Source organism: Salmo salar, chromosome ssa01 (assembly GCF_905237065.1).
Source record: "Salmo salar chromosome ssa01, Ssal_v3.1, whole genome shotgun sequence".
Classification (NCBI taxonomy): domain Eukaryota; kingdom Metazoa; phylum Chordata; class Actinopteri; order Salmoniformes; family Salmonidae; genus Salmo; species Salmo salar.
In genome coordinates, this window is record NC_059442.1 from 34,651,323 (window position 1) to 34,677,540 (window position 26,218).

A 26,218-nucleotide genomic window follows, 5' to 3' on the forward strand; every position below is an offset into this window, starting at 1 on the left:
GAGAAGTTTGCTCTTCACGGAAGACTCCCAGTTTCAACTGTACCGGGCACATGGCAGACAGCGTTTATGGCGTTGTGTGGGTGAGCGGTTTGCTGATGTCAACGTTGTGAACAGTTCCCCATGGTGGCGGTGGGGTTATGGTATGGTCAGGCATAAGCTACGAACAACGAACACAATTGTATTTTATCGATGGCAATTTAAATGCACAGAGATACCGTGACGAGATCCTTAGGCTCATTGTCGTGCCATTCATCCGCCGCCATCACCTCATGTTTCAGCATGGCAATGTACAGCCCCATGTCGCAAGGATCTATACACAATTCCTGGAGTTGTGAAAATGTTCCAGTCCTTCCATGGCCTGCATACTCACCACAAGTCACCGATTTGAGCATGTTTGGGATGCTGTGGGTCGACGTGTACGACAGTTTTTTCCAGATACTGACTGTTTTTCTGATCCACACCCCTACCTTTTTCTTTTTAAGGTATCTGTGACCAACACATGCGTATCTGTATTCCCAGTCATTTAAAATCAGAGATTAGGGCCAATTGAATTTATTTCAATTGACTAAATTCCTTATATATAATGTAACTCAGTAAAATGTTTGAAATTGTTGCATGTCTCGTTTATATTTATGTTCAATGTACAAGTAGTTATGTTCAATGTACAAGAATCCCTCTGGGATTCTTGCTGCTCAATATATGTGAATTGCTCCCAGTTTCAGGGGTACGTAAGGATTCCTCAGCTCAGATTCATAACTGACGGTGTGTGGAGAGCATAGACATACTGTATATACATACATCATTGGTTGAGAGCCTAAAGGGAAGCATCAGCACCGGGGCAAGCTCCGTAGTACCCCAGAGGTCTTGACTTACTTGACTTCTGTGTTTAGCATAAGTTGTTCAGTGTTCTCTACTGCACTCTCTTTCCCAGGGGTTTATCTTGCCCCTCTTAAGGATGTCTTAGTTTGAACTGCCCCATGATGCCCCCATCCCTTTTCCTGTTCCCATGTCTTCCCAGGCCATGTCCTGGCCACACAGCCTGAGTATTTCCAGGTTAAACGACCCACATTGGAACTAACGTAGCTGACCTTTCACACTCTGCACAGATTATTTTCTGCTGCATGTTTTCCCTCCTTACATTAGGAGTTTGGTTTTAAAGTACCACATCTTCCCAGAACAGAGAGCGAGCGAGAAATAGGCTTTTCACTTGTGAATTATGCAGTTGTAAATCACTGAAGGATGGACTGGTTGTTCTAAGCGGTCAAACGTTGAGACATTCAGAGTTCATAAATCAAAGTATTTCAAAGCAGAACAAGAACCCAGGGGTCAATAAATTCACACAGAAGGAGCCAGTGTAACAATATTGTTGACTCTTATATAATATTTCACAGGGGCTCTAATGGGATCAAATGTAATTTGTTTAAATGTTGTATGTTTAACCACATCATGAAAATATGAACATAAATCTGTAGAGCAAGTACTGTAACCAGTTCATTGGTTTAATTTTATTTTCTCTTGCTGTTTGAGGGATTTGCTTTGTGACCATGCAGTCATGCCTGACGTTAGCAGTGACCGACTGACTCAGTGATGCATGAAATGCCTTCTCGCTGCGTGTTTTTCTTCTTCTGCTGAAGTTATGACCTCTTGCTGTTTCCTTTCATATCAGTTTGGTCTAATCAGAAATGTTCTCTTCACATCTTTCTCATATATCTGGCAATACCTCTGTTAGCCCGGCACCTTGTGGTTAGCTCAACAAGTAGAAGGAAGTAGAGACGCTGTTGCACCCTCTTGACAAGAGTGGTGATGGTGTTGGTTCATGACAATGTGGACACCGAGGAACTCACTGATACAGTCCCATTGATGTGGATCGGGGCATGTTCCCTCCAATGCTTCCTGAAGTCAACAATCGACTCCTTTGTTTTCTGACGATGAGGGAGAGGTTGTTGTCATGACGCCACAATGCCAGTTCACTTACCTCCTCCCTATAGGCTGACTTGTCATGGTTGGCTATCAGGCCTATAGTCGTGGTGTCGTCAGCAAACTTGATGGAGTTGGTGTCGTGCAAAGACACGCAGTCGTGGGTGAACAGGGAGTACTGATGACACAACGCTGTGTTGAGTCAGTGTGGAGGAGGTGTTGTTGCCAATCCTCACAGCCTGCAGTCTGCCTGTCAGGAACTCCAGGATCCAGTTGCAGAGAGTGGTGTCCAGACTCAGGGCTCTGAGCTTGGTGTCGAGCTTGGAGGGAACAATAGTGTTGATTGCTGAACTGCAGTCAATGAACAGCATTCTCACATAGGTGTTCCTCGTGTCCAGATGTGTTACGGCTGTGTGAATAGTGATAGACATGGCATCTTCAGTGGATCTGTTGGAACAGTAGGCAAATTGGAGTGGGTCCAGTGTGCCTGGCATGCTGGCCTTGATATGGGCCGTGACCAGCCTCTCGAAGCATTTCAGGATGACATAGGTGAGCACAATGGGACAATAGTAATTTGGGCATGTCACGTTGTTATTCTTGGGCACTGGGACGATGGGGGTCTCCTTAAAGCAAGTGGGGACTACAGCCTGGGACAGGAACAGCTAAAATATTTCAGAGAAGATGCCCGCTAGCTGGTCAGCACACACTCTGAGGACACGGCCTGGGAGGCCATCTGGGCCGGCTGCTTTGTGAGTGTTTACTCTATTGAGAGTTTTCCTCACGTCAGGCTCAGAGAGCAAAAGCACCTGGTGGGCGATAGGTTCAGTACACGTCACTGTATTCTGTATCAGAACGTAGGCTTGCACTCTTTCAAGTATCGTAGATTGATGCATTGCACTCTTTATTTATAAAGTCCTCCTGCATAAACTTCCGCCGTACCTTACTTCATTGTTAACAGATGTCTGAGATGCCAGACCCTGTCTCAGGGATGGCTAACTCTGGAGATCCATTCAGTTGGGTTGATCTGCTTTTAGTTTTTATGGAAGTACTTAAGTAAAAATACTTTAAAGTTCTACTTGAGTAGTTTTTGGGGATATCATACTTTACTATTTATATTTTTGACAACTTTTACTCCCCTATATTCCTAAAGAAAATGTACAATAGGTGTACTGAACAAATTTGCCTCAAAGACCGGTAAGGTCCGTCAGAATAGATTGTCCTCCAACTTGGACATTTTGGAAAACCATATAATACCAAATTCGGTATGTAGGCCCATGCTACATATCTTAACATGGTTTGAGAAAAGCTAAGGGATTTGTTAAGAGATGGGTGAGTTAGTGATAAAGCAGGAAATCAGATGTTATGTGTCCATTTAAATCCTTTGTGAATCCACTTCACAATGGCATAACAGCTTGAAACTGTTTAGGGTTACCGAAGATATTACCATGATGAACCATGTTAAGTTTGGCATTGACATCTTAAAAAATAAGTAAACTATTAACCTGTCTGGGAACGTGGGACGCACCCTATCAACAGCAGGTGAAATATCAAGGGCGCCAAATTTGAAAACAATTAAATGTCATAATTCAAATTTCTCAAACATACAACTATCTTACGCCCTTTGAAAGATAAACATCTCCTTAATCTAACCACGTTGTCCGATTTCAAAAAGGTTTTACGGCGAAAGCATAAAGTTAGATTATGTTAGGACAGTACATTGAAAATAGCTGTGTGTAATGTTTTGTCAATGCAAAGACGGGCATCACCAAAAGCAGAAAACCAGCTAAAATTATGCACTAACCTTTGACAATCTTCATCAGATGACACTCCTAGGACATTATGTTAGAACAAAAAATGCATGTATTGTCTATCAAGTTCATATTTATATCCAAAAACAGCGTTTTACTATGGCGTTGATGCTGAGGAAATATTTTCCCTCCAATACCGCCAGTCAATCAGCACAACAAATTAAATAATTACTATTCGAAAACATTGGTAAAATATTATATTGTCATTAAAAGAATTATAGATTAACATCTCTTGAACGCAACCGCATTGCCAGATTTAAAAATAACTTTACTGGGAAATCACACTTTGCAATAATCTGAGGACTGCGCCCAGAAAAATAGGCTTTGCGATACAGACTAAGCGCCATGTTGGAGAGATCTAAAATCAAAAATACTATGTAAATAATCCCTTACCTTTGATTATCTTCATCAGAAGGCACTTCCAGGAATCCCAGGTCCATAACAAATGTAGTTTTGTTCGAAAAAGCTCATCATTTATGTCCAAAAAGCTCCGTGTTGTTAGCGCGTCCTGTAGGCTACTCAAAAACATGAACGACGCCCGCCGGACTTGTCTTCATCAAAGAAGAAAACAAATATTTACGTTCGTTCAAACATGTCAAATGTTGTATAGCATAAATCATTAGGGCCTTTTTCAATCAGAACTTCAATAATATTCAAGGCGGACGATTGCATTCTCTTTTAAAACGTATTGGAACGAGAGTACCCAAACATGCACTCGTGCGCCAGAGTCGTATCGGCCATCCGCTTATGACCAACGTTCCAAGTCTCTTGTTCGGTCAGTTTTCACAGTAGAAGACTCAAACCACTTTGTAAAGACTGGTGACATCTAGTGGATGGCGTAAGAAGTGCTCAATGATTAATACGTCCCTGTGTGTTTCAATGGCATAGGCTTAAAAGTAATTCAACACATCAGGTATCCACTTCCTGTCAGAATTTGTCTCAGGGTTTTGACTGCCATATGAGTTCTGTTATACTTACAGACACCATTCAAACAGTTTTAGAAAATTCAGAGTGTTTTCTATCCAATTCTGTTAATAATATGCATATCCTAGCTTCTGAGTTGGTGTAGGAGGCAGTTAAAAATGGGCACATATTTTTTTTCAAAATTCTCAATACTGCCCCCTATCCCCAACAGGTTTTAATAGTTCACTTTTGACGATGTAACGCTAATAATTAAAATAATCATAACATCTTCTTTTCATGGTCTAAAAGTCTGATTCACTCTGAATTTAATCTTTGTCAATAGTCTGTAAAGAGTTTGAGAAAATAACATTGATGCATTCAAAGATGCTAAAAATACTAAAGAAATCTTCTTCTCATGAACCATAGGACCAAATGACACCACATTTGGAATGTAGGCCTATCGTATGTCTTAACCTGTTGGGGCTAGGGGGCAGTATTTGCACGTCTGGATAAAAAAAATGTACCCGATTTAATCTGGTTACTAATCCTACCCAGTAACTAGAATATGCATATACTTATTATATATGGATAGAAAACACTCTAAAGTTTCTAAAACTGTTTGAATGGTGTCTGTGAGTATAACAGAACTCATTTGGCAGGCAAAACCCTGAGACATTTTCTGACAGGAAGTGGATACCTGATGTGTTGTATTACCTTTAAACCTATGCCATTGAAAAACACAGGGGCTGAGGAATATTTTGGCACTTCCTATTGCTTCCACTAGATGTCACCAGCCTTTACAAAGTGTTTTGAGTCTTCTGGAGGGAGATCTGACCGAACAAGAGCCATGGAACGATGATGGCCCATTAGACACCTGGCGCGCGAGTTCATGTTGGGTACCCTCGTTCCAATACGTTATAAAAGAGTATGCATTCGTCCACCTTGAATATTATTCATGTTCTGGTTAAAAAAGGCCCTAATGATTTATGCTATACAACGTTTGACATGTTTGAACGAACGTAAATATATTTTTTCCCCTCGTTCATGAAGTGAAGTCCGGCGGGCTTAGATCATGTGCTAACAAGACGGAGATTTTTGGACATAAATGATGAGCTTTTTTGAACAAAACTACAAGAGAATCAAAGGTAATGGATTATTTACATAGTATTTTCGATTTTAGATCTCCCCAACATGACGACTAGTCTGTATCGCAACGCGTATTTTTCTGGGCGCAGTGCTCAGATTATTGCAAAGTGTGATTTCCCAGTAAGGTTATTTTTAAATCTGGCAAGTTGATTGCGTTCAAGAGATGTAAATCTATAATTCTTTAAATGACAATATAATATTTTACCAATGTTTTCTAATTTTAATTATTTAATTTGTGGTGCTGACTTGACTGCCGGTTATTGGAGGGAAACGATTTCCTCAACATCAATGCCATAGCAAAACGCTGTTTTTGGATATAAATATGAACTTGATAGAACTAAAAATGCATGCATTGTCTAACATAATGTCCTAGGAGTGTCATCTGATGGAGATTGTAAAAGGTTAGTGCATCATTTTAGCTGGTTTTATGGTTTTGTTGACCCTGTCTTTGAATTGACAAAACATTACACACAACTCTTGTAAATGTACTGTCCTAACATACTCTAAATTTATGCTTTCGCCGTAAAACCTTTTTGAAATCGTAAAATGTGGTTAGATTAAGGAGATGTTTATCTTTCAAAGGGTGTAAAATAGTTGTATGTTTGAAAAATTTGAATTTTGACATTTATTTGGATTCAAATTTGCCGCTCTTGAAATGCACCTGCTGTTGATGGAGTGCACCACCCATAGAGGTTAACTTAGCTAAGGAATTGGTCAGATTTTACGTGTCCATTTTAAACCACTGTAAATCCACTCTGATCTTGTCCTTTCTGTCATCCTGTGAACCCCATTCATTGCTGCTTCCAGCTATATTTTATGATTGTGTTTTGCTTTTCATGTATTGTTGTGTATTATAACATGCATTTTAATGTGTATATGGATGTGTTGTTAATGTGTATGTTGTATTTTGATGTGTATTGTTGGGCTAAACAGGACTCATCTGGAAAAGAGCCCTTGGTCTCAGCATTGACTCCCTGTCAAAATAAAGAAGGAAAACATTTGTCATGATGGTTGATGTATGGAGTTGTGTGGATTCCTCTGTACAGTTGTTCTCTGGAAGAGAGGGCTTTCATGTAATTTTATCTTATTCAGATCTAGGGTTGCAAAAGAAGGGTATATCACTGGAAACTTTCTAAGTTTACTAGTAAACTACCCACATTTTTTTTTTTTTTAAGGATTTAAGACATCAAGTGGCCCTTTTGGGTACTTCAGATTTTTACAGGTGTCTGTAATTATCTCTGTCCCTCTGTGTGGCCTTATCACATGTAAAATGTATTAAATAGTTCAATAAGATTTTCAACAACAACAAAAAACAATGTTAAATATAAACCATCAACTTAGTGAATACCGTTGTTTAGTATTAGGGTTTCAGCATGAAATATCTGTATTTTACACACATTTTACTATGTCAGTATGTATTTGTTTTCAATGTTTTGGTGTCAAACTGGTGGCAGTTTTGAAAAACATAAATAGTTGGAAAAGTTGCAGAGTTAATTGAAAATAATGCCGTTGTTGATTACAAAAACGAGTTGAATCAACTTTATTTCCATGTAATTTCAACCCCAAAATATTAACTGATTGGACTTGCCAAAAGTGATCAAAATAAGCGAATTTAGTCTTTTTTTCACCCAACTTTTAACTTAAATCCAATGATAGGGTTACATTTTTGGTCGATTCCACTTTGTATTCACGTTAGTTGACATCTCAACCAAATGTAAATCAAAACTAAACTTTGAACTGACGTCTGTGCCCAGTGGGGAGATGCTTTTTTTTATTAGTTAGGCTATTTTCTCTTATAAACTCGATGGTTCGAGCCCTGAATACTGATTGGCTGACAGCCATGGTATATCAGACCGTATACCACGGGTATGACGAAACATTTTATTTTTACTGCTCTAATTACATTGGTAACCAGTTTATAATAGCAATACGGCACCTCGGGGGTTTGTGATATATGGCCAATAAACCACGGCTAAGGGCTGAGTGCAGGCACTCTGCGTTGCGTCGTGCTGAAGAACAGCCCTTAGTTGTGGTACATTGGCCATATACCACACCTCCTAGGGCCTGATTGCTAATTGAACCATATGGTCTATCTACTAGACACTCATGGACAATGTGGAGACCGATATTAAAAAGTGATACTCTCTCGCATATATGTTATTCAAGTATTAATTACCAAAATTACTAGAGATTCCAATAACTTTGGTAAACTACCGGTAGCTTTTTCAACCCTATTCAGATCTCTGCTCTGGCATATTTTAAGAGTAAAACAAACCGTCTTGTATGTGCTCATATTTCACCTTCTCTCTCTCTTTCACCTGTGAAGGAGTGGTGCCTTGGCAGTTTGGATTTGATTCAAAATACAACTACACACTTCAAAACACATTTCAACAGACTAATGCATCTCACTCCAAACACACTTGTTAGGGTATGACGGACAGAGACCGAATCAGAAATGCACGCACACACATGGCTCGGTGGAACTAGAGTTAAATTCACACTGTAATTTTATCAACTAAGCAACTAATTCCATCATCGAATAATACTTAACATTCTCAGGTGTAGCCAGTAGCTAACTAGCTAATGAATATCCTTGGTTTATTTATTTCCCTAGCAACAGAAGCTTCCTTGGACGATATCAACTTGACTTTGAGTGAACCTAAAGGGAAAGGTCTTCATTTGGAAAGGTCACACTCAATGTCATCGCTTTCTATTATCTCCATGTTAGCTAAGAAAATAACAGATTAACTAACTGTGTGACTGAGTGTGAGCATAATGTTGGAAGTCATTTTTTGGCTGGAGAATACAGTACGTCTACTGTCCTTGCAAGGTTGCCTGAAACCATACCATGTGTTTATCAGACTGTGTTGACTGTATGAAGTGTGTGTGGAAGATTTGTTTTAGACAGATCTGTGTCTGACTTGGCTCAGTTGGCTGGGGAGAGAGGGATGGAAAGTCAGGGAGGGTGGCCCTAGCATGGCACACACTGGCACTGGTATTGACAGTTGATGAGATCATGTTAGAGCGCAGACAGTGGGGCTCTGATTCTAACCAGATGTCAAGAGCACTTCATTTATTAAAATACACTGCATAAGCTGTTACATCATAAACATGAATCAGTATTACAACAGTCAATCACATACAAATGAGTTCCAATACATTTCATATTTACACCATTAATATTACTAAGGAAATAGGTGTTTAAAAAATCTAGATACAGTTGAAGTCGGAAGTTTACATACACTTTAGCCAAATACATTTAAACTCAGTTTCTCACAATTCCTGACATTTAATCCTAGTAAAAATTCCCTGTTTTAGGTCAGTTACGATCACCACTTTATTTTAGAAAATGTAAAATGTCAGAATAATAGTAGAGTGATTTATTTAAGCTTTTATTTCTTTCATCACATTCCCAGTGGATCAGAAGTTTACTACACTCAATTAGTATTTGGTAGCATTGCCTTTAAATTGTTTAACTTGGGTCAAACGTTTCGGGTAGCCTTCCACAAGCATCCCACAATAAGTTGGGTGAATTTTGGCCCATTCCTCCTGACAGAGCTAGTGTAACTGAGTCAGGTTTGTAGGCCTCCTTGCTCGCACACGCTTTTTCAGTTCTGCCCACACATTTTCTATAGGATTGAGGTCAGGGCTTTGTGATGGCCACTCCAATACCTTGACTTTGTTGTCCTAAAGCCATTTTGCCACAACTTTGGAAGTATGCTTGGGGTCATTGTCCATTTGGAAGACCCATTTGCGATCAAGCTTTAACTTCCTGACTGATGTCTTGAGATGTTGCTTCAATATATCCACGTAATTTTCTTTCCTCATGATGCCATATATTTTGTGAAGTGCACCAGTTCCTCCTGCAGCAAAGCTCCCCCACAACATGATGCTGCCACCCCTGTGCTTCACGGTTGGGATGGTGTTCTTCGGCTTGCAAGCATCCCTCTTTTTCCTCCAAACATAACGATGGTCATTATGGCCAAACAACAGTTATATTTTTGTTTCATCAGACCAGACATTTCTCCAAAAAGTACGATCTTTGTCCACATGTGCAATTGCAAACCGTATTCTGGCTTTTTTATGGCGGTTTTGGAGCAGTGGCTTCTTCCTTGCTGAGCAGCCTTTCAGGTTATTTCGATTATAGGACTCGTTTTACTGTGGATATAGATACTTTTGTACCTGTTTCCTCCAGCATCTTCACAAGGTCCTTTGCTGTTGTTTTGGGATTGATTTGCACTTTTCGCACCAAAGTACGTTCATATCAAGACAGAACGCGTCTCCTTTCTGAGCGGTAGGATGGCTGCATGTTCCCATGGTGTTTATACTTGCGTACTATTGTTTGTACAGATGAACGTGGTACCTTCAGGTATTTGGAAATTGCTCGCAAGGATAAACCAGACTTGTCTCCAATTTTTTTTCTGAGGTCTTGGCTGATTTCTTTTGATTTTCCCATGATGTCAAGCAAAGAGGCACTGAGTTTGAAGGTAGGCCTTGAAATACATCCACAGGTATACCTCCAATTGACTCAAATGATGTCAAATTAGCCTATCAGAAGCTTCTAAAGCCATGACATAATTTTCTGGAATTTTCCAAGCTGTTTAAAGGCACAGTCAACTTAGTGTTTTTAAATTTATGACCCACTGGAATTGTGATACAGTGAATTTTATAATTGAAATAATCTTTCTGTAAACAATTGTTGGAAAAATTACTTGTGACATGCACAATGTAGATGTCCTAACCGACTTGCCAAAACTATAGTTTGTTAACACGAAATTTGTGGAGTGGTTGAAAAACGAGTTTTAATGACTCCAACCTAAGTGTATGTAAACTTCCGACTTCAACTGTATATGATGAATTACAGAAGAGGGTTTTAGGACACAGATTGAGGTGGTGATTTGCTCTTAGCAAGTGTTTTGCTCACTGACTCATAGCTAAGGAATACAGATAAAAGGTTACCAAGGCAGCATTTCTGGTTTGAAACGCATATACACATTCACATACACACACTCCCCTTTCTGTTTTTTTTATCTAGAAGCAGAGTGGTAGTGGCAGGAGCAGAGCTCAGTCGGCAGCTTGCCACAAAGGCAGTTAACTGTCCCTCAGAGCACTGCCTTCTATGTGTCTGCTCTGTGTGTGTGTGTGTGTGTGTCCTTGTGTGTTTGTCTGCCAATTGTGCATGACTGATTCTTTATTTGGTTCTACTAACTGAAGATGAGACATGAAATGTCCATTGGGAGTTCTTAAGATTGGGAGGATTTGCTTTTCAAATGTAAGAAAACATATTGAGGCAGGTTTTTCTCTAACCCTCCCCCTCCCTTCGTGCCACACTTCAGTCTGTGATTAGTTAGAAACTGAATCTACCAGAAGGCTGATGCGACAGTGTAAGTCTCAATATTTCCATAATACAAGTAAACACAAAATAATTTACCTAAGAAGAAAACCAAAACTTTTCATATTGAGCAATTGGGGATTGGGATGTTCAATGTCTATCACAAACTAAAACCCGTTTTTATTTTGTTCTATTCGAGTGCCTTTGTTTATTCTAGATGAGATCACAGAGCTACACAAACAACTTGATTTGTGGCATTTTTTCATATCAGGCTTTAGCTTCAATCATGGGATAATGATGGTTTATAATCTATTACATTTCTAATAAACACGCATTCGGGAGGAAAATTGAGAGCAATCAAATGCACAGCTGCAGCCAACTCCACCTTCTCACAACATGTAAATCAACCACATATCTCAGTTCTTGGTTTGATCCAAACATGACAGTCTACAGTGCATTCTAAAAGTATTCAGACCCCTTCATCTTTTCCACATTTTGTTACGTTACAGCCTTATTCTAAAATCTATTCAATTGTTTTTTTCCCCTCATCAATCTACACACAATACCTTATAATGACAAAGCAAAAACGGGTTTTTGCAAAAACATCCTCTCAAGTTCTTTCAGGTTGGATGGGGAGCATCACTGCACAGGTGTTTTCAGGTCTCTCCAGAGATGTTCAATCGTGTTCAAGTTCGGGCTCTGGATGGGCTACTCAAGGACATTCAACGACTTGTCCCGAAGCCACTCCTGCATTGTCTTGAATGTGTGCTTAGGGTCGTTGTCCTGCTGGAAGGTGAACTTTTGCCCCAGTCTGAGGTCCTGAGCACTCTGGAGCAGGTTTTCATCAAGGATGTCTCTGTGCTTTGCTCCGTTCATCTTTCCCTCGGTTTTGACTAGTCTCCCAGTCTCTGCCCCACAGCATGATGCTTCCACACCCATATTTCACCGTAGGGATGGTGCCAGGTTTCCTCCAGACGTAACGCTTGCATTCAGGCCAAAGAGTTCAATCTTGGATTCATCAGACCATAGAATCTTGTTTCTCATGTTCTGAGAGTCTTTAGGTGCCTTTTGGCAAACTCCAAGCACAAGCAGGCTGTCATGTGCCTTTTACTGAAGAGTGGCTTCCGTCTGGTCACTCTACCATAAAGGCCTGATTGGTAGAGTGCTGCAGAGATGGTTGTCCTTCTAGAAGGTTCTCCCATCTCCAAAGAGGAACTCTGGAGCTCTATCAGAGTGACCATCATGTTCTTGGTCACCTCCCTGACCAAGGCCCTTCTCCCCTGATTGCTCAGTTAGGCTGGGCTGCCAGCTCTAGGAATAGTCTTGGTGGTTCCAAACGTCTTCCATTTAAGAATGATGGAGGCCACTGTGTTCTTGGGGACCTTCAATGCTGCAGAAACATTTTGGTACCCTTCCCCAGAGCCGTGCCTCGACACAATCCTGTCTCGAAGCTCTACTGACAATTCCTTCGACCTCATGGCTTGGTTTTTGCTCTGACATGCTTTGTCAACTGTGGGACCTTATATAGGCAGGTGTGTGCCTTTCCAAATCATGTCCAATCAATTGCATTTACCACAGGTGGACTCCAAGTTGCAGAAACATCTCAAGGATGACTCAATTTCGAGTCTCATATCAAAGGGTCTGAATACTTATGTAAATAAGGTATTTCTGTTTATTTTTAATACACTTGCAGAAATAAGAAAAAAATAATAATTGCTTTGTCATTATGGGTTATTGTGTGTAGATTTGATGAGGATTTTTTTATTTATTTAATACATTTTAGAATCTTGTTACGCTATAACGTAACAAAATGTGGAAAAAGTGAAGTGGTCTGAATACTTTCCTAATGCACTGTATATAGAGCTCAAGCTTTAAAGAGCGACTGCCACTAAAAAGCAACTTCTGGTTTTGAAAATGGCCTATGTGGCATCGATATGAGCCAGAAACATTTATTCTAGTGTCAAAATTGACTACAAAGTGTAAAAAGTATAATTTTGGTCATAAAGTCAGTCTCATCCAAAACCTGTGATTTGAGAGATGATGGGACAAAATGGTATGACATGGAATGAAAGGCACCGTAACAGTTTTCAATGGGTTGGGTTTAAAATGTTTAATCCTGCTCACATCCTGTCTGTGCCTCCCTATAGTGTCCTGTCTTACTTTAACAGTGGAGGGCCTCAGCTCTGGCCCCATGCCTAAGATCTGCATGTGGTGAAGCATAGACATACACATAAAACTAGTATAGTCTAGGGCTGGGGCCTAGCCATTCTTACCTTGGCTACATTCCTGGCCCAGGCCTTTGTGGAGGTACCTACAGTACCGCTAAGTGGATGGGACCGAGACTGAGGATGTACAGAGCACAGGCCACACTGTAGCCTCCACAGTTAAATACTTCTACAACACAGAGAGAGACCGGGTTGGAGAGGATGAGATTCAAAACAGTATTTACTACTTCAATGTTTCTCACAGTCTCCCTCATACACTCTTAATAATGCTATCTCATGATCTAATTCGATTTTCCAAGATGACAAACACAAATAGTAATAGGCACAAATGAGGTAATTAGACCTGCTTCTGTCTTTGCTGTAAGAGTAAACCAATATCACGTAAACCTGGGTCACTATATCACGTTTCAAGTTTCAGGAACCAGCTTTGAGATCCATTTCTGTTATGAAAAGCGCTATACAAGTTAAATTATTATTATTATTAAGTGTCATGCGTAATGAATTCATTGGAAATCTCACTCGAGCTGTGTGTACGGAGGACAGGGTGTCAGGACAGCGGTGGTGTGGGGTCACAGATATGGTCAGGGTTCACATAGATGGTCAAACAGAGGAGAGGACACAACACACATATGGAAACTACTTCTGCTCTGGTCTCAATTAATCATGGTGAGAGGATGTCTGACTCTGCTTCAGCGAGCAACACACTTCCTGGCTATATGGAAGGCAGTTAATAATACACAACCCTTGCGTCAAACCTGAGACAACCACCCTTCTGCCTGTAAAGGGCACTGGAGAATGTGAGGGCTCCAATCTGCTCATAGGAAATCTAAACACGGTATCTAATAATATAATAGAGTAATCATGTAAGAATGGATTGCTAAAGGTGACTTCACACGTAAATAAACGTTTAAATGAATACATTCATTCCCAACCGCTGTGAAGGCGAAGTCAGCAGCCATGTCACAGGTTATTAGGCTCCCGTTGGGCATGTGTTCCCTCACTGCCACCTTCAACTTGCCCACGTCCACCTCGTTCCCTCCATCCCCTATCCTGTTCTCACACACACACACACTCATTTAAGTCTATATTGAGACAGGCATATTATCGTAAAGATCTGTGTGCATACTTGGTGGACCTGTCGGTACCTGAACACCGGACTCCATAGCATCTGTACCAACCTGTGGTGCTGATGCCCTGGATGGTGCTGATGCCCTGGATGGTGCTGGCTGTGGTAAACAGGTCATATAGGCTCCACCAGGTGCTTGAGGTTCACTCCTTTCATGCAGAGTTTCCCATTAATACTCTGCCACTGCTTTATATCGCCACCAAGTGGTCAAACCTGAGCATAAAATACTAAATTGACCCTCATGAATAGGACGGCGTGAGAGGTTGGCTGGTATGGGTTTGGGTGTTGTTAAGAATGTGTGCGTGTGTTGAAAGCTCACCACCTGAGCTTTTTAGGTCTCCGTCATGACACAGGCAGTGCTGAGTCTGGGCTGTTGCCTTGGTAACTGAGCAGTGGTACGGCTGTCTTTATCTTACCTTGTAACACACAGGTCAGACTTTAGAGGTCAGCCAGTTGAGATGTTTCTACAACTTGATTGGAGTCCACCTGTGGTAAATTCAATTGATTGGACACAATTTGGAAAGGCACACACCTGTCTATATAAGGTCTCCACAGTTGACTGTGCATGACAGAGCAAAAACCAAGCCATGAGGTCGAAGGAATTGTCAGTAGAGATTCGAGACAGGATTGTGTCGAGGAACAGATCTGGGGAAGGGTACCAAAACGTTTCTGCAGCATTGACGGTCCCCAAGAACACAGTGGCCTCCATCATTCTTAAATAGAAGAAGTTTGGAACCACCAAGACTATTTCATAGAAATGGCCGCACAGCCAAACTGAGCAATCGGGGGAGAAGGGCCTTGGCCAGGGAGGTGACCATGAACCCAATGGTCACTCTGTCAGAGCTCCAGACTTCCTCTTTGGAGATGGGAGAACCTTCCAGAAGGACAACCATCTCTGCAGCACTCCAACAATCAGGCCTTTATGGTAGTGTGACCAGACGGAAGCCACTCCTCAGTAAAGCCTGCTTGGAGTTTGCCTGCTTGGAGTTTGCCAAAAGGCCCCTAAAGATTCTCAGACCATGAGAAACAAAATTCTCTGGTCTGATGAAACCAAGACTGAACTCTTTGGCCTGAATGCCAAGCGTCACATCTGGAGGAAACCTGGCACCTTCAGCTGTTTTTCAGCGGCAGGGCCTGGGAGACTAGACAGGATCGAGGGAAAGATGAACAGAGCAAAGTACAGAGTGATACTTGTTGAAAACCTGCTCTAGAGCACTCAGGACCTCAGACTGGGGTGAAGGTTCACCTTCCAACAGGACAATAACCCTAAGCACACAGCCAAGACAGTGCAGGAGTGACTTCTGGACAAGTCTATGAATGTCCTTGAGTGGCCCAGCCAGAGCCCGGACTTGAACCTGATTGAACATCTCTGGAGAGACCTGAAAGTAGCTTTGCAGCGACGCTCTCCATCCAACCTGACGGAGCTTGAGAGGATCTGCAAAGAATGGGAGAAACTCCCAAATACAGGTGTGCCAAGCTTGTAGCATCATAACCAATAAGACTCGAGGCTGTAATCGCTGCCAAAGGTGCTTCAACAAAGAGTTAAGTGGCTGAATACTTATGTAAATGTGATATTTCCTTTTTTTAAATTATTTCTAATAATTATTTGCACCGTTCAACTGTAAGTGCTGTTATTGTGAAGTGGAACTGTCTATGAGCATCAACGGCTCAGCCGCGAAGTGGTACGTCACACAAGCTCACAGAACGGGACCGCCGAGTGTTGAAGTGCGTATCGTCTATAAATTGTCGGCCCTCGGTTGCAACACTCACTACCAAGTTCCAAACTGCCTCTGGAACCAATGTCAGCAAAAAAACAGTTTGTCAGGAGCAGATGCATGCAGGCCTAAGTTCACCATGCGCAATGCCAGGTGTCGGCTGGAGTGGTGTAAAGCTCGCCGCATTGGACTCTGGAGCAGTGGAAACAGCAACAACTCACCCTGGACAAACAGCGCACGGATGGATACACCTCTACCCTGTGTCCTCTCCAATGATCTCCCTCAGGTCTGTAGCGCAAAGGCTGCTGGGAGAAGGTCAGAGGGCATTGATCAGGGGTGGAGGTGGACGCAGAGAAGGAGGACTCCTCTTGGTCAGTGAGGAACATGCAGCCTGGAGAGGAAGAAGAACACTTAATTGTTCATTGTCAATGGGAAACCAACACCATGTGTGTCTTTTAGCCAGTTGTGCAGTAATATTCCAACCAGGCAGCCAGCAGGGTCCTCTCAATCCTGAAGCTACAGCCCATGTAGAAGCTGACCATGTTCTGTAGCTGACCGCTGTAGGACATCAGGCTGGACACACTGGATACCAGCAGGCTGTCCTCAAACACACACACAGTACTGGCGACATAGAAATGCTTTTGATATTGTACTCCATCTTTTTGTAAAGCAACTTTCGGGTCCCCGGCAGACAGACAGAGTGCTAGGAATACTCTGGAGAGGCTGTTTGAATGCTATTACTGTTGATCAAACAGAAACAGTTCTCTCATTGCCTACTGAATATCAATTGGAAACTCAGTGGAAAATACCCTTACCTAGTTTTCTTTCCTGAGAACATGGACTGGAGCCTAAATTCCCACAATGCAGCCTTGATTTATTTAAAGTCTCTGCACACAGTGAAACAACAACAGTACTTTTACTGCAGTGTGAAATGTCGGAAAACAAAGGGGGAGGAGGGTAGATTTAGTGATTACAAAACGTATTTTAAACGCAGGGTCATGTCCTGGAAATCACTACATGAATACAAGACAGATTATCCTCATGTTAAATCTGCATGGTTAAATCTGCATGGTCACTCAGAGAATTTATTTTGTCTGGCCTGAACTGCAACAGTATATTCTAAACAAAGGCTGTTGTTAATTGACCATGTTACGTGCTCCAACCAGATAATATTTTAAGGCATGCACATTTAAGTAAATGTCCGCACATACAAGAACCCTACATGGGTAGTCAAGGGATTGTTTCAAGACATAAAAATCACCATCAAAGTTACTTAACACTGTCTAGAGTTATCACATGAATGACTCATTTTTTTCCCAGGAAAAGCCTGCATTATGATGTTTCAGAACCAATGATCATTGGATAGAGCCAGTTCAAGACAGTGCAGTCTGGGTTATTTTGCATGTCTCTGTATGCTCATTTTGTGACGTATTTGTCAGAACATGCATCGTTGTACTTTTGGTAGCAATGTTCTTTTTGTAACGATGGTTTCATAGAAACTTAAACTCATGCAGTGCTTTACTGTGGGTTATACTACTAAATGAGGGATTATCTTTTTTGTTAGCTGTCCAACCAAAATGAATATTTTAAAGGTCTTGAGGAAAATAACAAATTGTGACATTTTATCAGGTAACAATAATGTAAATGCCTGCGCCAAAGCCTGCCATCTAATCCTCCCACTGAGAAGTTTCTTTTTAACTGTCTAACTGTACTTTTATCCACTGTACTTTTTGTTTTTTTCTTAATGCATACATATGTATAGACGTAATGTGTTATTGTTGACACCTGTACTCTTGTTTGACTTTGTTTTTTAGTGTGTCTCAAAACTACATTTGACTGGTCTACATTGTGTATTTCTTTAAATCTGTATTTTGCATTGTTGTATCATTGTGTAGTAAATACATTTTTCTAACTATAACTCGGTTTGCTTTTTGTACGGTGCAAGTTATTGTGGTATTTCTATTGTGACGCTTGTCTGGTTAGGTGTTATAGGGGTGTTTCAGGCAGTACCTGATGTCCTCTTCTGTAGTGAGAGGGTGGACAGCCCCACTCCCCAGGTTGACTCCTGTACAGCAGGGGCAGAGGGCTTGAGTTGGCATTTCAGAACACCTCAGACATCAGATAGGCTCTTATGGAGCATCACCACATTGGCCTGCTGGTAGCCTGTCAACCAGACGCATGGAAACAGATAAGTCAGATTAGTCACTGAATTGTATTGTATTGTTTTTATTCAATAAAGTTGATTTTTAACATGTGCCTCTATAAGGATAAGGAGAGAAAAAGTGATTCATTACATTTTGGAGCTCCTAACATGCACCAGGTTCCATTCAATAATTAACCATTGTATTAAAACACTAACTGCCTGTAATCCATTATACTGCACAGTAGGTCTAATGAACAACTTGTTACTTTCTTATCCTTTGTTGCCATGCTAAATGTAAAATTTCACTCTGACAATACAGCTGGTTGAAAATAGAGGAGAACTGTCATTGGCTGAAAATACCATTGTCTTTTGCCTGTTTTGTCATTGATTGGATTAGACAGATTTACAGTACCAGTGAAAAGTTTGGACACCTAGTCACCCTTTGACTTTGACAGATTTTTCACACTCTTGGCATTCTCTCAACCAGCTTCACCTGGAATGCTTTTCCAACAGTCTTGAGTTCCCACATATGCTGAGCACTTGTTGCTTATCCTTCACACTGTGGTCCAACTCATCCCAAACCATCTCAATTGGATAGAGGTCAGGTGATTGTGAAGGGCAGGTCATCTGATGCAGCACTCCATCACTCTCCTTCTTGGTCAAGTAGCCCTTACATTGCCTGAAGGTGTGTTGGAACATTGTCCTGTTGAAAAACAAATGAGAGTCCCACTAAGCGTAAACCAGTTGGCATGGAGTATCGCTGCAGAATGCTATGGTAGCCATGCTGGTTAAGTGTGCCTTGAATTCTAAATAAAACATTGAAAGTGTCACCAGCAAAGAACCCCCACACCATCACACCTCCTTATCCATGCTTCACGGTGGAAATCACACATGCAGAGATCGTCCGTTCACCTAATCTGTGTCTCACAAAGACACGGCGGTTCGAACCAAAAATTAGAAATTTGGACTCATCAGACCAAAAGGACAGATTTCCACCGGGTCGAATGTCCATTGCTTGTGTTTCTTGGCCCAAGCAAGTCTCTTCTTATTATTGGTGTCGTTTAGTAGTGGTTTCTTTGCAGCAATTCGACCATGAAGGCCTGATTCATGCAGTCTCCTCTGAACAGTTGAGATGTTTCTGTTACTTGAACTCTGTGAAGCATTTATTTGGGCTGCAATTTCTTAGGCTGCTAACTCTAATGAACTTATCCTCTGCAGCAGAGGTAACTCTGGGTCTCCCTTTCCTGTGGTCAGCCAGTTTCATTATAGCGCTTGATGGTTTTTGCGACTGCACTTGAAGAAACTTTCAAAGTTCTTGAAATGTTCCGGATAGACTGACCTTCATGTCTTAAAGTAATGATGGACTGTCGTTTCTCTTTGCTTTTTTGAGCTGTTCTTGCCATAATATGGACTTGGTCTTTTACCAAATAGGGCTATCTTCTGTATACCACCCCTACCTTGTCACAACACAACTGAATGGCTCAAACGCATTAAGAAGGAAAGAAATTCCACAATTAATTAACTTTTAACAATTGCATTCCAGGTGACTACCTCATGAAGCTGGTTAAGAGAATGCCAAGAGTGTGCAAAGCTGTCATCAAGGCAAAGGGTGGCTACTCTGAAGAACCTCATATAAAATATGTTTTAATTTGTTGAACACTTTTTTGGTTACTAGATGATTCCATATGTGTTATTTCATAGATTTGATGTCTTCATAATTATTCTACAATGTAGAAAATAGTAAAAATAAAGAAAAACCCTGTAATGAGTAGTTGTGTCCAAACCTTTGACTGGTACTGCAGGTGATCATCATATGAAGCTCTATGTCTCTGTTCTGTAACTAAGATGGAAGTGGAAGTGGTGTTACCTGGATGTCTTACCTGAGCACATTCTAGTGGTGGTGGCCTTGCACAAACTCGTCTTTGCACTGAATACAGTCTGAGTTGGTGAGAGACCTTGTTATACATTGCCATGTCTGAAACATGCTCACACCTGAAATGAGAGGTAGACAACAATCATATACACTGAGTAACTCTACCTACTGTACATGTACAGTTGAAGTCGGAAGTTTACATACACCTTAGCCAAATACATTTAAACTCAGGTTTTCACAATTCCTGACATTTAATCCTAGTAAAAATTCCCTGTCTTAGGTCAGTTAGGATCACCACTTTATTTTAGAATGTGAAATGTCAGAATAATAGTAGAGAGAATGATTTATTTCAGCTTTTATTTATTTCATCACATTCCCAGTGGGTCAGAAGTTTACATACACTCAATTAGTATTTGGTAGCGTTGCCTTTGTTTAAATTAGGTCAAACGTTTCGGGTAGCCTTCCACAAGCTTCCCACAATAAGTTGGGTGAATTTTGGCCCATTCCTCCTGACAGAGCTGGTGTAACTGAGTCAGGTTTGTAGGCCTCCTTGCTCGTACACACTTTTTCAGTTCTGCCCACAAATCTTCTATGGGTTTGAGGTCAGGGCTTTGTGATGGCCACTCCAATACCTTGACTTTGTTGTCCTAAAGCCATTTTGCCACAACTTTGGAAGTATGCTTGGGGTCATTGTCCATTTGGAAAAACCATTTGTGACCAAGCTTGAACTTCCTGACTGATGTCTTGAGATGTTGCTTCAATATATTTACATAATTTTCCTCCTCATGATGCCATCTAGTTTGGGAAGTGCACCAGACCCTCCTGCAGCAAAGTACCCCCACAACATGATGCTGCCACCCTCGTGCTTCACGGTTGGGATGGTGTTCTTCGGCTTGCAAGCATCCCCCTTTTTCCTACAAACATAATGATGGTCATTATGGCCAAACAGTTATGTTTTTGTTTCATCAGACCAGAGGACATTTCTCCAAAAAGTACAATCTTTGTCCCCATGTGCAGTTGCAAACCGTAGTTTGGCTTTTTTATAGCGGAATTGGAGCAGTGGCTTCTTCCTTGCTGAGCGGCCTTTCAGGTTATGTCGATATAGGACTCATTTTACTGTTGATATAGGTACTTTTGTACCTGTTTCCTTCAGCATCTTCACAAGGTCCTTTGCTGTTGTTCTGGGATTGATTTGCACTTTTCTCACCAAAGTACGTTCATCTCTAGGAGACAGAACGCGTCTCCTTCCTGAGCGGTATGACGGCTATGTGGTCCCATGGTGTTTATACTTGCGCACTATTGTTTGTACAGATGAACGTGGTACCTTCAGACGTTTGGAAATTGCTCCCAAGGATGAACCAGACTTGTGGAGGTCTACAATTTTATTTCTGAGGTCTTGGTTGACTTATTTTGATTTTCCCATGATGTCAAGCAAAGAGGCACTGAGTTTGAAGGTAGGCCTTGAAATACATCCACAGGTACACCTCCAATTGACTCAAATGATGTCAATTAGCCTATCAGAAGCTTCTAACGCCATGACATAATTTTCTGGAATTGTCCAAGCTGTTTAAAGGCACAGTCAACTTTGTGTATGTAAACTTCTGACCCACTGGAATTGTGATACAGTGAATTAATCTGTATGTAAACAATTGTTGGAAAAATTACTTGTCATGCACAAAGTAGACATCCTAACCGACTTGCCAAAACTATAGTTTGTTAACAAGACATTTGTGGAGTGGTTGAAACACTTAGGTTGGAGTCATTAAAACTTGTTTATGTAAACTTCCGACTTCAACTGTATATACCCTGGATTTCTGATCCTATGTATTGGCCAATGAGAGGCTTTGAAGCCACCGGTCTCCTCAGAAGAAGTAGTCCTCCATAGAAATGAATGGAATTCTACAGTATTTCAATTAAATGTTTCAGGACAGAAGGACATGCATGTATTTAAGTATGTTTTTGTTGTATTGAGAATAGTATACTTCCTAAAAATGATACTTTAAGGATTTTTTTTTTTTTTGTGCATATTTAGCTTGCATAATATCATTGAAAATGATGCATAAAGTTGTCTGTTATAGAATAAACGTGGCAAAAACAAATGTAGACATTCATTTATTTATTATTTACAATGGTTGGGGAGTGCAAAGATGGAGGTGCAGTGGCTTCAAAACAGTGCCCCGTCAGTCATCTAGTCTGCGTATGAATCATTGTCACTTACCTTGGTTGTTTTTATATTTGGGGTTTCTTTTTGTGAGAATATAGACAATACTGGATCAGAAATCTCACCACAGATTTTCTAAACCATCTTTGATCTCACAGTGGAGTCAATTCCATAACAATACAACTTATTCAAGCCATCAACCATAAAATAAGTATGCATTACGGGATCAATAAAATTAATTTAGAGAGAACCATAGGCATTTATGAACAGTATTATTTAATGTGTCCACCATATGATTCTTTAGATAATCATGATTCATATAACAATATACAGAATTATTTTAAAATATGTTGATGATTATTGCTTTACAGTAAAATGCATTGGTTGGATACATCCACTTATAGCAAGACAAATACATTCAAGTTACACACCAATGTCTTAAATTGAAGTTGTTTTCTTAATAACTCTATACCAAAAGGTCTTTATCAATTTGGATGAATGACCTTATGACCCTTCGCTCACAGTGAACCAGGTCACATTTACTCAAGAGGTTGTACATAATTGTGTATGTAACAACAGAAACAAAGAGTGTGTGTGTGTGAGTGCAATGAACAAGTGAATGTGTGTGTGTGTGTGTGTTGTGTTCATGCACGCTATGCAGTGCAGTTTATGGTCACTTCCACTCAAGTTCTCTTTGACAAAGGTAAACAACAGCAGTGGGTATCTAGTGAGATATGACACTGTGTATGTATACAGAGCTATAATACATATCAGTATAGTGCAGTGTTCACTGACAACATGGATATAACCCTACAGGAGAGCCTCATCCCCACCTAGTGATAATACATGTTTAAACCTAAAGATATCTACTATTCCATTCATTTCAAAATGTATTGTTAAAATTACACAATACACATCCCTTAGTTAATAGGTAATAACAACTAAAACGCATGGCAAAAAATGATATTGCCATGACATGAATAGAATAACGTTTTAGGAATCGAATAAATGAAGTGAGATTTAAAAGTGTAAGATATGGCCACTTTCTTCAAGACTACTTTTCAAAATGTCCCTGGAGTTCAGAAGAGTTGCACCAGACAAATACAGGTGTAGAGCTCCCATCCCAGCATGACGCTTGCAACGCCAGGATAGTGGGTCCGATTCCCGGGACCACCCATATGTAAAGTGTATGCATGCATGACTGTAAGTCGCTTTGGATAAAAGCATCTGCTAAATAGCATATTTTATTATTTATTACATAACACAACAGAGTTGAGTTCATTTGTCATTGCACCAGCAACTACCAGAGTGTGTGTGTGTGTGCGTGCGTGCGTGCGTAAGCATGTGTGAGTATGGAGTAAACATTTGACAAGTGCATGTGTGTTTGTGTGTGCATAAGTGTTTGCTTGTACTTGTATAGTATCAATGCCTTCAGCATCTTCAATAAAACAATTTGTAATGCATAATATGCTGTATCATCCTTACCTGGTCCTCTTTTTATTGAGATTGCATACATGTGTTTATATTATATATACCACACACTGCATCCAATGTCTGCTTTTCAACACAGAAAACAGTGACAACACTTTTCAACACTGATACACCACCAACACCCTACACACTCACGACTGACACTGATACAGTCTCCACCCTCTGTTCCCACAGCGACCTCTGAACTGGGTCGTGTTCATTAGGCACCAAACAGAAGAAAACTGACTGAAACAGGGAGCAACTACTAAACACTTGTCCTATAAGAAATGTTCCTTTTAGTTTCAAAATGTTTTCCTTTGTGTGCCCTGATGAACACGACCCATAACGAGGTCAAGAAGTCAGTCAAATGGGCAGAGGGCGAATCGACTCGTAGCTGCCAATATTTGGAGGTCGACGGATGGACGAACATGGTGATGATCCTATCCCATCCCGCTAAGCTTCTGCTCTGGGGGAGCAATAAATAAACACTGCCTCGCGTCCCATCATGCATTTAGAGAAGACATAATCACAGAGAAAGAGAGAGCCAGGAGGAGGCGAAGGAGGAGGAGAAGGATGATTTGGGGCAGGCTAAGGGGGAGAGAAGGAAGCAGTTTAAAACATCTACGCAGGAACTGCATCCCACCTTGCCCGACTGGCAGAAGAAAAGAAGCACTGGGATCACAACGAGAGGACCTCAGCTTGTGCATGACGGGTCATATTTACATAAACACACACACACACAACATAAATAAGTGTGCCATTGTGCAGCACAGATCCCCATCCATGATCCCGGTCGTGGTCGTATCCTTCCTGGTTTGTGTCACAATAATACTCACTCCCATAGCAACCACAGCCAGTGGCATAGGGATCCACTCTGTTTAGACCACTGGGGGGCAGCAGCAGCTCTTCAGCCCTCTGAGACAGACAGACTGGTGCACAGAGAGTAGAGGGAACTGAACAGAGTACAAGCATTGACCTTGTTAGGAGCTGAAGATATCAAATACACATTTTTTTTTTTTGTTGAAACAAATCTACATGACTCAGGTGGACGAGCCTGGCTCTGGAACCTCCAACAGTATGCCAAAATAAATCCATGCTTTTCCTCAGCCAAAGGGCCCAAGTCCTGTTCACTGTACACTCGAGCTATCTGTAAAATCATCATCCACCAAGTACCAAGGGGGACACAGTCTCCCAAGAGGTTTTCTCCTCTCCACAGTGGAGCTGAATACTAATAGACACTCCCCTCCCTTTCTTGCAATCTCTCACCTACTTCCACTCACACTCAAATACGGAACACGGCGTATCAGTCTTGTCTTGGTCAGCAGTTTCTTGCAGTTGGAGAGTGTCCAGAAACAGAAGAAGCACAGGTTCTCCCCTGGACTCTCCTCTCCCTGCCAGAGAGAGAGAGAGAGAGAGAGAGAGGATGCTGCCTTCTCCCTTTCTCTCCTTACTGCTGCACCACACAAAGGAGGAACTAGAATGTTGAACCGTAAAAATATAATATATTATATGCCATATATATACTCTAATTATTTTCACACGAAACATCTAAAGTGCAATATGTTCATGAAATGCATGTTCGTTTTCCTTCCAAAGAAAGACGATAATAGAATAAATCAACATGGCAATAAATGAAGAATTCATAAATATACGGAGAGGGCAGCTCAGGTCCTTTTCTTTAGTAGGGTTGGATGCCGGTGAGATGCCTGACCAAAAAAAAACTCCCAGACCGGATGAGGTACAAACAGAGGAGGAAGGTAGTGTCATGGTGGTCCAGGGTTATATTGTGGAGACTAGGAGAGTTTCAACCAGGTGGGTTCTGTTTAGAGGTGAGCTGTGTTTCTTTCCTTCTGATGGAGAGTTGCGCTCTGCAGGGAAAGACAGAGTAGCCACCCGTTCCTCTGAGTTAGTAAGGAGAATCCATACGGTTCTGTTGGTATCTCCTCCTCTAATTGACAGCACAAAAGCATGTGTAGGTGGTGTTGTTTGGGAGACAGAGGATATTTTGGATGAATGTAAAGATCTAGGGAACTGTACAATGTGGATAGATAGTGAAGGAATGTAAAAAGGGTATAGTAAGAGCAGACAATTACGTCTGGAATGGGAAAGGGGTGTGTAAAAGAAGTGTATGTGGGAATGTAAAATTATAGAAATGATTGTGTTAGTTAGTGATTAAGTTTAGATCCAGAGGGCTGTGTGAGTCTATAACTCAGCAGGGACTTCTGTTCTGGTCCAGTGGCCGTCCTACAGCTGCTCCAGACACATGGGCAGATTGACGAAGGTGAAGACGTTGTACTCGATCATGATGGAGAAACACAGGAATATGACGTACATCACCAGCACGTACACACCCAGCTTCAGGTCCAACTTCCAATGATTCACATGGATCCCCAGAACCT

The 26,218-nt window shown here is 41.1% G+C and overlaps 1 protein-coding gene across 2 annotated transcripts in view; it reads right to left on the reverse strand.

The window, feature by feature from the left end:
- Nucleotides 1–22,608: 22,608 nt before the first annotated feature.
- Nucleotides 22,609–26,218, reverse strand: part of slc24a4a (solute carrier family 24 member 4a) — a 79,158-nt gene continuing 75,548 nt past the window's right edge. For both annotated transcript variants that reach the window (XM_014193426.2, XM_014193419.2), the window contains exon 17: nt 22,609–26,216. In XM_014193426.2, coding sequence (XP_014048901.1) covers nt 26,064–26,216 — 153 coding nt within the window. In that variant the 3' untranslated portion in view covers nt 22,609–26,063. The remainder of the gene's footprint in view (nt 26,217–26,218) is intronic.